Source organism: Coffea arabica, chromosome 2e, assembly GCF_036785885.1.
Source record: "Coffea arabica cultivar ET-39 chromosome 2e, Coffea Arabica ET-39 HiFi, whole genome shotgun sequence".
NCBI classification, from domain to species: Eukaryota; Viridiplantae; Streptophyta; class Magnoliopsida; order Gentianales; family Rubiaceae; genus Coffea; species Coffea arabica.
The window spans coordinates 68,751,514-68,765,387 of NC_092313.1; the positions used below are offsets into that span (position 1 = coordinate 68,751,514).

General features: G+C 35.3%; 2 protein-coding genes across 2 annotated transcripts; one reads left to right on the forward strand and one right to left on the reverse strand.

Annotated features, from left to right (window-relative positions):
- The first annotated feature begins 253 nt into the window (after positions 1-253).
- On the forward strand, positions 254-5,863 carry LOC113732769 (sugar transporter ERD6-like 8). The gene is made up of 18 exons (XM_027258727.2): positions 254-612; positions 926-988; positions 1,075-1,164; positions 1,469-1,528; positions 1,629-1,694; positions 1,847-1,912; positions 2,322-2,397; positions 3,004-3,068; positions 3,198-3,290; positions 3,424-3,504; positions 3,620-3,704; positions 3,977-4,020; positions 4,299-4,361; positions 4,548-4,607; positions 4,724-4,777; positions 5,007-5,066; positions 5,180-5,294; positions 5,513-5,863. The coding sequence occupies exons 1-18, from the start codon at positions 457-459 to the stop codon at positions 5,629-5,631; spliced, it is 1,416 nt and encodes a 471-aa protein (XP_027114528.1). The 5' UTR covers positions 254-456; the 3' UTR covers positions 5,632-5,863.
- Positions 5,864-8,932: 3,069 nt separating this feature from the next.
- On the reverse strand, positions 8,933-13,630 carry LOC113729396 (putative disease resistance protein RGA3). The gene has a single exon (XM_027253696.2). It carries the CDS (start codon positions 12,897-12,899, stop codon positions 9,174-9,176), a length of 3,726 nt encoding a protein of 1,241 aa, XP_027109497.1. The 5' UTR covers positions 12,900-13,630; the 3' UTR covers positions 8,933-9,173.
- Positions 13,631-13,874: the final 244 nt, after the last annotated feature.

Consider the following 13,874-nt stretch of genomic DNA (forward strand, 5'->3'; position numbering starts at 1 on the left):
AAGCACAAGTTACACGGTTAACAGGTTTTCACCGTCGTTTCACTGTCGTTACTTTGTAACAGAACATAAATCCTTTGCCATCACATAATCCTCAAAGACTTTTTTGCTGTTGGTTGGTATAAATCTTAGATAAATCATGACCTGTGGCTGACTAGGAATGACTTGGAATTAGCAAACTGAATAAATAATTTTTTATTTCTTGTATTTTTTTCCCTTCCTATATAAAGGTTTCATCACAGATATGCAGAGTGGCATGTCAAAGATGAAAGTGAAGAGGCTAACGAAACCTTTCTCTGTTAGAATATTGAAGGTTATTGGATTCAATCCTTAACCAACATTATTCAACCTTTTGGGAGAAAGGGTTTTCTTTATAATCATCCTTGTCCTTGGTTTTCTCCTACCATCAGGACTAGTTTCTCGAATTTTTTGGTTGGAGGAAAGGATACAAGGGAGAAAATGGCATCCCTCCCTGATATTGAGAAAGGTGGTCGTGATGGAAAAGAAGGATCTGAGGTGCCACTTCTGGAGAAAAAAGATGATTCGAACAGGCTATATATGGTTTTTCTTTCCTCAGCAATTGCTGTTTGTGGCTCTTTTGCATTTGGATCAACTGTAAGTTTTTTTCTCTTTTTTTTTAATCAATTTAAAGTTTTATATCTTTAAATTTTGTTGCTGTTCATCTCTGCCTTTGGCTTCTTTGCATTCAAATCAACTGTAACTTGATATTCTATTCCTGTTCATCCTAGATTCTAATGTATATTTTTTTTGGCATTAAATGGAATGATGAATCCTTCAATCTAGTTTTAGCTAGATTTTTTGTACATACATGTTCTTGCAAGAAAAAAATATTGCATTTGCTCTTGTTAAATCACCTGAGCTTCACATTCTTGATTAAATTAATGATTTTGTGTCATTTATCTTGTAGGTTGGATATTCATCACCAGCCCAGTCTCCCATTATGGAGGAACTCGGATTATCTTATTCTCAGGTTTGCATGACGAAATAAAGTTTTACTTCTATTTTTAGATGATGCATAAATATTTTTATCTGAAAAAAAGCTTTTTTCAAATGCAGTACTCAATTTTCGGATCCATACTGACAATTGGGGCAATGATTGGTGCCCTTACCTGTGGTACAATTGCGGATGCAATAGGCCGAAAAGGGGTAAGAGTACAAATTATGTAAATAAATAAGTTTGTCTTATTTAGCAGTGAAGAGTAAACTTTTCTATATATTTTATTTTATTTTTATGTTCAATTAGCTAAATCAAGATACCTCCCTGGGTTGGTGAATTCATATTTCTTGATGATTCCTTTATGATTCTTGAAAAACAACGTCCATTGTTTTTGTTCTCAATTTCTTAATTAATATTCACTTTTTGGGACATAAAAAAAACGTGGAAATCTAGAAGCAGGAGAATGATTGATTGGCTTTTTAGTTGCTTTTAACTCTTCTTTTGTCTGAACAGGCCATGCGACTTTCATCAATGATCTGCACAGCTGGATTGATGGCAATATATGTGGCCAAGGTTCGTGCCATTTTATTTAATTAGTTCAGATTTTATTTTTGATACAAATAATTAACACTCTTAATTTAATTAATACCTGTCTGTGGATTTCAACTTGAAGGGGCCTAATATGCTTTACTTGGGGAGATTTCTATCAGGTTACAGCGTCGGCATATTGTCTTACGTAGTAAGTCACCAAGTCTTCGGTTCCCTTCTTCTTTTGTCTCTCATTTGAATCATTTGAAGTTGAAAATGCAACTTAGAATATGCTGAATATATATATACATAATTTCATTCCCCTCACCATTTCCTGCATTAATTCATGGACGATCGACTTAGATTCCTGTCTTTGTTGGTGAAATTACGCCAAACAAACTACGAGGAGCTATTGGATCTTCAAATCAGGTAGTCGAACTATCCTAATTGTTCGTTATATAAACCTTCTATATATAATAGTAATACTGTACTGATTCTTTTACACGAGCAAGTATAGATACATATCATGATTACAGCAAAAGTTTTCATAAATTTGTACGAATTTACAAGTGATTTTTTCAATGTCATTTGCTCATGTTGACAAGCAACATTTTTTGTACAAAGCATTTTGACAAGCAACATTCTAAAACTATTATGCATATATATATATATATATATTATTTTGCTATTTTGGTAAGCTACATTTTTGTTACCTTTTTCCAACACAAGTTCACAAGAGAAGGAACATATACATGAATCCATTACTAGCTAGTCACTACCCTTATTATGTCTATCTTCATTTAGTTTAGAATGTATCAAGTAATATGGCTCCATGCAGCTTTTTATCGTCGCCGGCTTGTCCACAAGCTATGTAGTAGGGGCATTTGCCGGATGGAGGACTCTGGCTTTATGTGGTACAGTTTACAATTTTTGAAGCTGCCAAATCTCAAAAAACTTACATTCTTTTTTCCTAAAAATTTTTTTGAGGGCAACTGCCCTAAAAAAAAAAGTTTAGACTACAAGATTTTCTAAGAGTCTTAGATAGATGGTAGTGAAATCGGTTTTTCATGAGAGTTCAATATCTTGTAAATTCTTAATAATCATGTTTTACTTCTCATACACAATACACTACCCTCTTATGATCCTGGAGGCAACCTTAAGACAAGATATATATAAAGGTGAAAAGTAAATCAGAATGATTTTTTTTTTTAGCTGCTTAATTGGAATATGTAAAGTTGCTTAAAAAAAAAAGTCATCAAATTGCAGTTACTTTAAGTTGATATTTAAAGTGTTTAAGAAATCTATGTTTAAAAAAATAAAATAAAATAAAAACTCTAAGATATATATAACACTATACTGTCTCATTGTAAAAGAAGAGATTCTTACTTCTGGAATATTATTTGAAAGAATCTCAAGTTACAATGTGTTAAAACCAAGACATTAAAAAATTTTATTTTGACATGAATGTATGATTATTCGACCATGTGACTAATTTTCAATTTGAATTATGTGCTTTGCAGGACTTGCTCCATGTGTTCTTCTGTTCTTTGGACTCTTTCTGATTCCTGAATCTCCAAGATGGCTGGTAATTCTCAGTTCTACGTTTATTACCATTTGATCTCAAATGCCATCTTTCTTTCTGTTCTTTTTTTTTTTTTTTACTTCACGCCCTCTTTGTTAGTGTTATAAAACTCAAATCTGCTGCTGCAAACAGGCTATGTCAGGACAAGAAAAAGAGTTTGAAGCGGCTCTAAGGATACTTAGAGGACCGCAAGCTGACATTTCTGAAGAAGCCGATCTGATCAAGGTAAATTTACATGCTGACATTCACTTGTTCCTTTATTTGTTTTCCATGACTTCTTCATTCTCAATCTACTTCAGAAATCTTCTTAATTATTGCAGAAAATGGTTTTGATTTCGATTTTGATCATCATTTGCAGGAGAATGTAATCAGTCTTAGGCTACTCCCCAAAGTCACCGTGATGCATTTGTTTGATAAAGCTAATATACGTGCAGTCATAGTAAGCATCTAAAAACTAATCCATTTCTTCTTTTCCCTTTCAATAGTGATCATAGCTCATTTTGCATTATAAATTTGGCAAATTGATCATCTTTCTTGACACCTTTTCTTTGCAGATATCCGTTGGTCTAATGGCATTTCAGCAGTTAGTGGGAATTAACGGAATTGTTTATTACTCCAACTATATTTTCCAGTCGGCAGGTAAATACACAAATCTCCCTGTCATCCACATTTTTTTATCGAATGCTTTTGTAGTTAACAAAGAAAGGGGATCAAAATTGATTTTCTACTTCTGAATATACGATTCATCTTTCATACTTCTGTACATTACTAGCTCCATACATATACTATATTGGTGATCACAAACATTAGTTAGCAATGACCAGCCTTAAGGCGGTCATTTGTACTAATTCCTGAGCTTGCAGCTGCTAACTATTGAGTTCATTAACTATATATTTTCTTTGACATATCAGGCTTTAATCCCACAGTTGGAAGTATACTTTTTGCGGTTATGCAGGTTTCATTTCTCTACCCCTCTTATTTTCACAAGATTGAATTTCACAAACTGATAGTTTAGAAGTTCTTCCACACGAGCATGTATATATAGATGCATGTTACATGCACGAGGAAGGAATTTCATGTATGAGTCGAGATAGGGTATCATGAATCTAAAGCATGATTGTGTATATAGGTTCTTTTAGTGTTACTATATACAAGATCAATCTCTTTTTTCTTATGTCTATATCGACTTGTCTTTTTGCTAATTATTTATTTCTTTCCTAATTGCTCTTTCAGGTTATTGTGACCGCAGGAACTGCAATCTTAATTGATAGGACGGGCAGAAGACCCCTCTTGCTGGTAAATTCATACAATATAAACTACAAAACAAAACAAAATTAACTATAGCTCCTTCTAGGAAAAAAAATCAAAATAACTCATTATTCATCCTCCTTATTCACCTTTTACGGCTCCCCTCAATGGAAATCAAAAGAAAAAAAAATTAACTTTCTGAATTTAGGTAATTCTTTTTGTGCCAAATTTCAGATGTCCGCTTCTGGCTTGCTTCTTGGTAGTTTGCTTATTGCAATGTCCTTCTTTCTCAAGGTAAGTTTATGCACAAGGCACCATCCAACATTTAGCATGTTATGCATATGCTTCTTTAATCAAGCATTCATGGTTTCTGATTTGTTATTGTAATTAATTCTTTTTTTTTTCTTCAGGCACATGAACTTGCAACCCATTTGGTACCTCATCTTGCAATAATTGGTGTTTTGGTAATTCTCTAAACTGAAAGACTAGTCTAACAGCTTTGCTACATAACTGGCTTTTCAATCACAACTATCAAATCTTCAGAATTCCACTATTGTTTTCTGAGCTTTTTATGTATAAAGGGAGCAATATCAGAATTTGCAATATTCCTCAAGATTCCCACTTTCTAATTTTCTTCTTGCCAAGAACCGAAAATTTTAACTTATTCTACTTGTGTATGTACATTGTGTGCAGGTCTATATTGCCTTCTTTTCCATAGGGATGGGTGCAGGTCCATGGCTTATCATGAGTGAGGTGAAGTATACCATTCCCAGAATACTTATATGTCATTATTTATTTATTTATTTATTGTAAGATCTTCAAATTCATTCATTTTCCTTTTTAACATTTTGGGTTCTTTCATGTAGGTATTCACATTGCATATTAAAGGTCTGGGTGGTGGGCTAGTGACATTTATGAATTGGTTTGGGTCATGGCTGGTGTCTTACACTTTCAACTTCCTCATGTTATGGAGTTCATCCGGTAAGCCTAACTCATTATATTATCATCTAAATTTTTGGGCTTTATGCTTTTTGTAACCAAAATATTTGCATTTTGATCTTCTTAAGACAAGAAAATCACAGAAAATTGTTCAAAAATAGCACAAAAATCCTTACACTTTTCCAGGAAATGTTTCTTTTTTCCTTCCCTCTTTCCTGGAATTGCAATTTGATACAAGTTTGTCTTTGGTTGTTTTTCAGGTACATTTTTCCTGTATGCATCCATGTGTCTGCTTGCCATAATATTCATATTTAAAATGATCCCAGAAACCAAAGGGCGAACCCTAGAAGAAATTCATGCTTCTTTGAGATCAAACTAGATTCAACTTACTCTCTCTCTCTCTGTCTCGCCCGGTCAAGTATCGAAGGGGAAGAAGAAGAAGAGATAGATGTTGTTTAGGAGCAATAGCATGCTTAAGATGTTTTCCTATTTTGAAAAACCAAAGTTCTGACTAGGTTCTAGCTTTATGCAAACAATTAGCCTAAGATCATTGAGTACGACATTTGTAATTTATTTCATGCTAGATGAAATTCATCCTTTCATTTTAATAATTTTTGTGCATCCTATATACGTATGTCTGCTTGTGTTTTTTTTCTTAAAGCTTTATGAGTCAAGTGAATTTTTTTTTTTTTTTAACTACGAATGCAAATTAAAGAAAAGGGTTTAGAAAACTTTTGGAGATTATTTACATGTAATACGTGAAAAGGGCCAAATCTCTAATTACATGTTTAATTTGGCCGTCCAAGTGAAACAGTCTCTTCAGATATGATTTGGTTGAAAAAGAGAAGTGTTAAAATGCAAGATGTCCCTCGAACTATTTCAATTGATGACTTGGCCCCTAAACTATTAATCTTAGCAATATATTACCCTATCCTATCAATTTTTTTTTTTTTTTTTTGTAGAATTGTAATATCCTGTGGAAAAACACTAGGATGACAATTTAATTTGTCCCCTCTAAAAATCTTAAAGTCTCTTTTTCCCCCAATTTCTTGGCTTGCCTCAATGCACTAGCCTCCTCTCTAATTAAATTGATATTTGTTACATGTTTTAAGATACCATACGACATACACCTATGTCTGTGTCCTTGATATCTTTTCTTTTTCTTTTTATTTGTCTTATGGGATTGGGTTAAGTGAGGGTCAAGAGAGGAGAAAGTTAAGGACCTTAAGGCTGGAATTTTAGAGGCAATCTAGTGCCCTTGTTAAGGAGAGAAGGAATGAGGTTGAATGGAAGCATCACTCTTTTATTTTCTCGGATTTCTATTTAATTTGCAAATTTCGCTTTTTCGAGGTTATTATAGTAACTTCACACCAATAATGGAGATAAATATAATTTTTTATGAATAAATTTTATATACACTGTCAATTAGAATATAACAATTTTGTATATTAGTGTATGTAATATAATTGATATTATCAATTATACTAATAATTATATATGACTACTAATGGAAATTATTAATTAGTTATACTAAATTTACTAATACATTTATACTAAATCCCTAATTACACTTAGTACAATAACATTTTTTCTAAAAAAAAAAAAGTACAAGCACAATAATGAATTAGTGATTGTATTTGTGCCAAAAGTGAAAACTTGACTCCTTTAGTTGTATTTATTTTATCATGTTAGATCGTATTCAAATAACTTTTGTTTGATTGTTTTTATAAGTTTCAATTGTAAAATTATAATAAATAATAATTTGGTGATGTTTTGATATTTTAGTACTTGATTATTTGTTAAAATTTAATTATAATAAATTTTTATTAGCCCCGCGGGAGCACTGGTGAGAGAAGCGGAGTGGATAGGACGAGCGGGGGCGGGAGAATTTGTAGGCAGCAGGACGGGGCGGGGTGGGACCCCGTTGCCGTCCTTATGCACAATGAGAAAGTTAGTCGATGAGCGAAGAGACAGTTTGATGGAAGAATCTTTGTGTTGGGGCCTGAATTAAACGTTCAAGTAAAACTGGAGAGGGTAGTCTTGACATCTAGGGATGGTTTCTCAGGCACTATTCCTGCTCTTGGCAATAAATTATATGCCCAAATAAAATTTGCCAAATAGTTGTATTAAATTGACAAGTACATGATATGATTAACATGTTATGCTACAAAACGAAACATAAAGCAAGATCTAAAAACCCAATGGATCAATGCAATTAAAATGTAAGATAATTGCTCAATTAGTGAAAGACTCCGACTATTTTTAACTCTACTCTTACACTTGATCAGGATGTTTTAGTTCTTGGTTTTTCGAGCTCTTGTGCAGTTAGTTGTATGGTTTCAGATCCCAGTTGAGATATTCACTTAAACTAACCAGGCAGGTTGAGATTAGGAGGCTTTCTAAATTGAAGAGGAGTTTAAGGACATTAATCATACATCAATGATTTGTTTTCTTGTTTTTGCAATGGTGGGCTATTGTTTCATTTTCTCAAGCTATAACTGGACTTCTCTTTCTACTTTCAGAAAATCTTTCTCAAATATGTAGAAAGACCTTCGTTATATCCATCATTACGGAAAACCAGGATAGCTGAGATTAATTTCACTTCATAAAACAAGATCAAGTTTAGACTTTTATATAATTTTCATTTTCCAGTTTGCTCTTTCTATTAAAAAGTTTCATTAATCCTGTAATTGTGTTTGTTTGACTGGTATATAACATTAATCCACTTTTTAATCAAATAATTTTCGATCTTGAACGCGTTTACTTTTTGAATTTCCCTAAAACTTTGCTCAAAGAAAATAGTTTGTCTTTTTCTTTTGGTTGCTTCTGCATCACCCCCTTACAATTTATGGAAGCGTTCGAGAAAACTAAAAAACTTATCACTTATTTTGCAGAGCAAATTTTGCACAGAAAATTCATTGTCAGTTAATTAATTCAGATGTCTATTTTTTATTATGAAACACATCTAAATATATTAAAATCTGAACTCATCAAGTTTAAGTGTTGAATTGGGTTATCAAGCAGGGCTTTAATCTTGTATAGATATTTCAAGTGTTTATCCAATATGGCAAGTTGCAACTGCAGGAACAATGGTCAACAAGAAATAGAACAATAAGTTGGCTATGCATCTCTTACGGCCAAATTAAAAAACTCGAGAGAGAAAGGTTTAACAGGAAAGAAAACAAATCAAGCAGGAAATGATTCTGATATCGACAAGGATGAATAAATTTATAACAACATTAAAGAAATTCAACATCTTAAGGTGCTTTATGACTCGGAATTTTCAGCACAACATTTACTGTTCCTGTGGTTTTGCAACCAACCAAGTTCCTTGATTTGCAAATTCTTGACTTCTTTTATGAAAGCCATCTGCAGAACTTCCAGTTATCTGAGTATTGATGAAGAACAAGAGCAGCATATTTTCTAGATGGGACAAAAGAAACTTTCATGTATTTCAAAAATCAAAACATTTAAGGGAAAAAGAAAAAATTGGTCAAAGCTGGAAACAAACAATAGCAAGTCATTAATGTGACTGAGAAACATAGACAAAATGCATATAATAACTGACACTATGGTTGAATTCAAATGCATCTCTTCATTTAGATCATGTTGCAAAAGTTAATGTGGACAGGACACTGCAACAAACTAGTGTGAAAATGATTCATAAGCAGCCCCTAGCAGAACCCACAAAAGTTCCAAATTCAAATAGATTATCCATATCTGTGAAAAATACTCATCAGAGTGTGCATCACAAATCTACGTAATGTGAAACATAAAGTTAAAACAGAAGCAGAAGATGATCTGATAAATAAATCATATGTACAAAGAGGCCATATGTAATCTTCTCAGAGCGTACATGTGAAAACCATGTGGAATCAAAAGGAAGACACCACAGAATTGGATGATGAAACTTGCAAAAGCCTAGGCCTGGATTCTTCTTCCATCTATATAAATATGAGGAATATGGGAAATCCTGGACCACTGGGAGTCAGGGCCAATTTGAGGGGTGCATCTTTCCTCTAGCAAGGGACAGAACAGGATTGACAGGCTGTTCAATTTGCTAAGGTTTTGCATACAAGGTAAAAAGCGCAGTTTTTCACAAAAATGTAGACACAGTGCTTCGAGAGACACAAGGTTCCCAATCCAATGTGGCAAAGCATCTATAGAAAAATTATGTATCTGTAGCTCCGTTAGGGCTGTGAGATGCTGAAGTTGACAGGGCAGAGCATCCCAATGAGGCCAGCCATATAAAGTTAGTTCCCGGAGGGACGAGGACAGTAAATGAAGGCCATTGAAGATGATTTGAAATGGATCAAAATCCATAGAATTCGAAAATGGACCAATCTGTAGTTCACTTAATCTGCTAAGACAGCAAAGCCCCTCAGGCAAACTGGTCAATTTCGGACATTTGAATACTTCCAAGGATGAGAGAGCAGACATATGATGCAAATTAACGGGAAGGGATGCAAGATTGCGGCAGTAATTCACCCACAAGGACTCAAGCCAGGTACATGAGTCAAGCATTTCACCAGGCAGACTGGTTAATCCTCCACAGTTGTATATCCTCAGATGCCGAAGGGACTTAAGACCTTCCTGTCCGTTTGGAGTTGGAAAGGACTTGAGTTTGGGGCATGAGTCTATCTCCAGTCTTTCAAGAGATTTGAGGCTATGCAAGTCATTAGGAAGTTCCATAAGATTATCACAATTGCATATCTGGAACTCACGAAGACAAGCACCAAAGCCCCATTCGGGAACAATATGAGTTAAATCAGGACAGTGCTTCAACTTCAGAAATTCAAGATTCTGATTGTTATGTGATAGCACATCCGGAAGAGAAGTGAGATGACACACACGTTCAATATCTAGACTTATGAGAGTCTTCACTTCACTGCAAATTTTTGTAACTGGTAAGCCATGGTTAACATGCTTGATCTCTAATTTTTTAAGATGAGAGAAATGTCTGGGAGCAGTGGTCAATCGGGTACAATACCTTATCTTCAACTCTTCAAGGGAGGGAAACACTTCCATATTACCTGCTGTTGACGTAACATCAGCCTCCATCCACTCTGTAAGGTTGGGCATATTGTCTAGGATCAGAGCCTTGAGTGCTGGAAATAACTTTGTTCGTCCTTGACCACCCACAGAAGCACCATTGTTGTAGAATGAAGATCTAATGCTTGTTATCTTATGTAGTCCATCTAGTACAAGACGCTCAAGAAATGGCAGATGCCCAAATGTTGGGATTTCCTGCAAGTTTCTGCAGTGCAACAATTTGACCTCTATCAAATTTTTGAGTCTCAGGAATGAATTATCAATACAAACTTCCATTCTCATAACCCATGAAGGTAACCGATCTCCCATAAAATCTCGGATTGTCAAGCTTTTCAAATTTGGGTGAGGCTGGAGACCTTTCAGCACATTCTTGTCATTCATAACACCATTCCTGTCCCAACTCCACTCGAATTCCAACTTGTATAGATTTGGCTTTCCAAACAAATCTGCCCTTTGGGCTGCTTCTTTGTCCTTGACTCTCTCAAGATTGCGGATAACCAGCCTACCAGAAAGGTTTTTTAGAAATCCCAATTCTTCAATCTGACGACCCTTATCATGACCAACATTGAAGAATCTTAATGTTTGAAGACAAGTAAGTTGCCCTATTTTAGGTGGCATTTCGAACTTGGAATCGAATGTAGAAAAATCAAAATGCCTCAGGCTTATCAAATTCCTGAACTTATCAGGAAGCTCTCTTAGAGAATAGCACTCCTTAACTCTCAAAGTCTCCAAGTTGTAAAGCTTGCAAACAGAGATTGGCAAACCTTTGATTGCAGTACTTGATAGATCAAGATACCGTAAATGTATCAACCTGCAAATTGAGGTTGGCAATTGCTCAATCTCTGCCCAACTCAAGTTAAGAACACGCAAGAACTTGCAAGTAGGAACATCATCAAATGTATTAGTTTCCAAGAACAATGTCCGCAGATATCTCGCATTGTCCTTGCTAATTGGACATGTCTTTTCTCCAAATGATTCCAGTGCAAGGTAACGAATCTTGTAAGTTCCGTCCGCACCAGTTTTTCCAAAATCGGAAACAGATTGTGCAAGATCATGTACAAGATCATGCATTTTACAATGTGTTATGTTGCAATACTCATCCAATATTACTTCCTGAAATAAGGAACTCTTCAGCAAAATGTCAAAAAAGGCATAGCCCATGTTCTCCTTTTCTGGTCCATTTCCAACACTTGGTTGAATATATCCCTCTGCCATCCAGAGTTGAATTAGTTGTTCCCTTTCAATGTCATGATCCTTGCTGAAAATTGAGCAGTAAGCAAAACATTTTTGCAAATATGGAGATGGCAAGTGATCAAAGCTCAATTTAAGTAGTTGCAAGATGCTATTTCCATTAGCACTTGAACCTAACAGGCTGCTCTCTAGAATTGAGAGCCACTCATCACTTTCTTTATTTCTTAGCATGCCACCAATTATGCTTGCAGCTAATGGCAAACCTTGACATTTTTCAGCAATCTTCCTCCCTATGTCTTCCAATTCAAAAGGTATTACTCGGCCCAAAGATGCTTTTTCTTTTATGATGGACCAACACTCATCACTTGATAATTTCCCCAAGACAAGTAGAGGATGATTTGCTATGATGGATGCAGCCTGTTGCTTTCGAGTTGTCACAATAATGTGATTGCCCTTATTTTGGTTAACTCCTAACAAAGACCCCATGAAATCATCCCACACCGCAGGGATCTCATTCCACACATCATCTAGGACAAGCAGATATCTCCGACCTCCCAATTCCTTTTGAATTTCTTGAATTATCACATCCCTACTCCCTACCTCAACATTTTTCCCGGTCAATGATTCTAGAATTAATCGAAACAGCCTGATGGCATCAAATGTTTCAGACACGCAAACCCAAATTCTCTTATCAAAATGCCTCTTAACACGTTTATCATTGAAAACAAGCCGAGCTAGGGTTGTCTTCCCTATCCCTCCCATGCCCACCAGTGGTACAACTGAAACAACCTCGTCAGTTGGACTCAATAACTTACTTACTATTTCCAATAAATTCTCATCTCTTCCAACCATTATTGGATCACAAGTTGCAGAGTCAGTCTCTCTTCTTATTCCAATTCTATTATCAGCACAAATAGGAAAGCTAGTCTTAGTTGTACTTGAACATTCCATTTGAGCTTGGAGGCCAAAGCTACTTGCTTCTTCGTTCAGCAATTTTAAGTTTACAGTCACTTCTTGAACTTTAGGAACCATTTTCCAATGAAACAGTATTGAATTTTGCGACAGAGAGAAGAAGAAGCTTACCTTTTTCTTTCCTCGGCTAGAAGTTTTCTTAACCTTCAGTCTGAGCATTTCGTAGCTGAACTCATCCAAGACATCATCGGCATCAAAAGCAACATCTTCAAGGCTCTGCAACCAGAGCTTGAGGGCCTCACCTCTGACTGCAGGTGTCTGTGCATCAAGCAAGAAGGCTTGAATTATGATCAGTGATCTTCTCAGCCTTTTCAAGTCTTTCTTGAAACCCCATGAAAGATTCAGCTGTTCAGAAATGAGGGCTACAGCCTTCTCTAATGGAGGTTGCAAAAGGGCCTTTACAGTTGCACTTATCACTGCAGCTTCTGCCATTTCTCAACAAGTTCATGAATAGAAGAAAGAAGACAGCCGCCGAAAGAGAAGATAGATGTTGTGCCAATAGGTTGTTTATTTTTGTGTTTATCAAGAATTGGAAGATTTTTGTTGAAGTGAATAAGACAAAAAGAAGATCAATACTTTGACATAATAAACTTTGGTAAACCCAAATCTTTAGGCATTCCTAGCAAATTTTCTGTGTAACTTGAATGAAAGTTCCTCAAAGATTGAGAGAAAGAAGGATGATGATAAATGAAACTAGAAGGAAATTCTACTCTTCAAACTATCACTACTTTTCAAAAAAAAACTATCACTACTTTCCTTCACGCGTTTAATTGGCTACTCACTCGTGCAAGACCTTCAATACACATTTGGTGATTTTACTTGCTGATCACAAGTTCCTGCTAAGGATTTTACTCTAAAAGCCCAAAATACCCTCGTTAGTTAATTGTGGACTCCACAACCTCTCCATCTTTTCGCAGCAGCCATGGTTGGAATTGCCAATACAAGCAAGCTTAGTTGATAAGAACAGACGGCTTTATTACAAAACGTAGTGTGTTTAAATCTGTCAATGTGAGGGCATCTGCAAAATCCCTTGTAAGCGATTATAGTTCCAGAGCATGTGTTGACGAGTGATTTGTAAAAACTTTTATAATTAACCTGTAAAAATCCTTATAGTTCTGGAACATGTGTTGACTAGTGAACTGCAAAATCCCTTGTAAGGGACTATACTCTCGAGGCATATCCTAACCCGTCATGACGATCGGAGTCAAATCCACCTGATCTTTGTCAAACTTAAAAAAAAAAAAAATCCATGGCCGGAATTTGATATCAGATCTCATCTCAACAATCATGAATTCAGACATGACAAGAAAAGTATCAGCAACCTTTTTCACATGCTCCCTCCCTTTTTGGGGTTGGATTGAAATTTGTCCCCTAACCTGCTTTTACTCGCTTAGCACTCGATTAATT

What these genes read in the sequence shown, in the direction of transcription:
- LOC113729396 (XM_027253696.2), bottom strand. Translation starts at nt 12,899, where the DNA reads ATGGCAGAAGCTGCAGTGATAAGTGCAACTGTAAAGGCCCTTTTGCAA.
- LOC113732769 (XM_027258727.2), top strand. Translation starts at nt 457, where the DNA reads ATGGCATCCCTCCCTGATATTGAGAAAGGTGGTCGTGATGGAAAAGAA. An exon ending in TACTTTTTGCGGTTATGCAG is followed by an intron (nt 4,021 to 4,298) that starts GTTTCATTTCTC and finishes TTGCTCTTTCAG; the next exon opens with GTTATTGTGACCGCAGGAAC. An exon ending in CATGGCTTATCATGAGTGAG is followed by an intron (nt 5,067 to 5,179) that starts GTGAAGTATACC and finishes TCTTTCATGTAG; the next exon opens with GTATTCACATTGCATATTAA.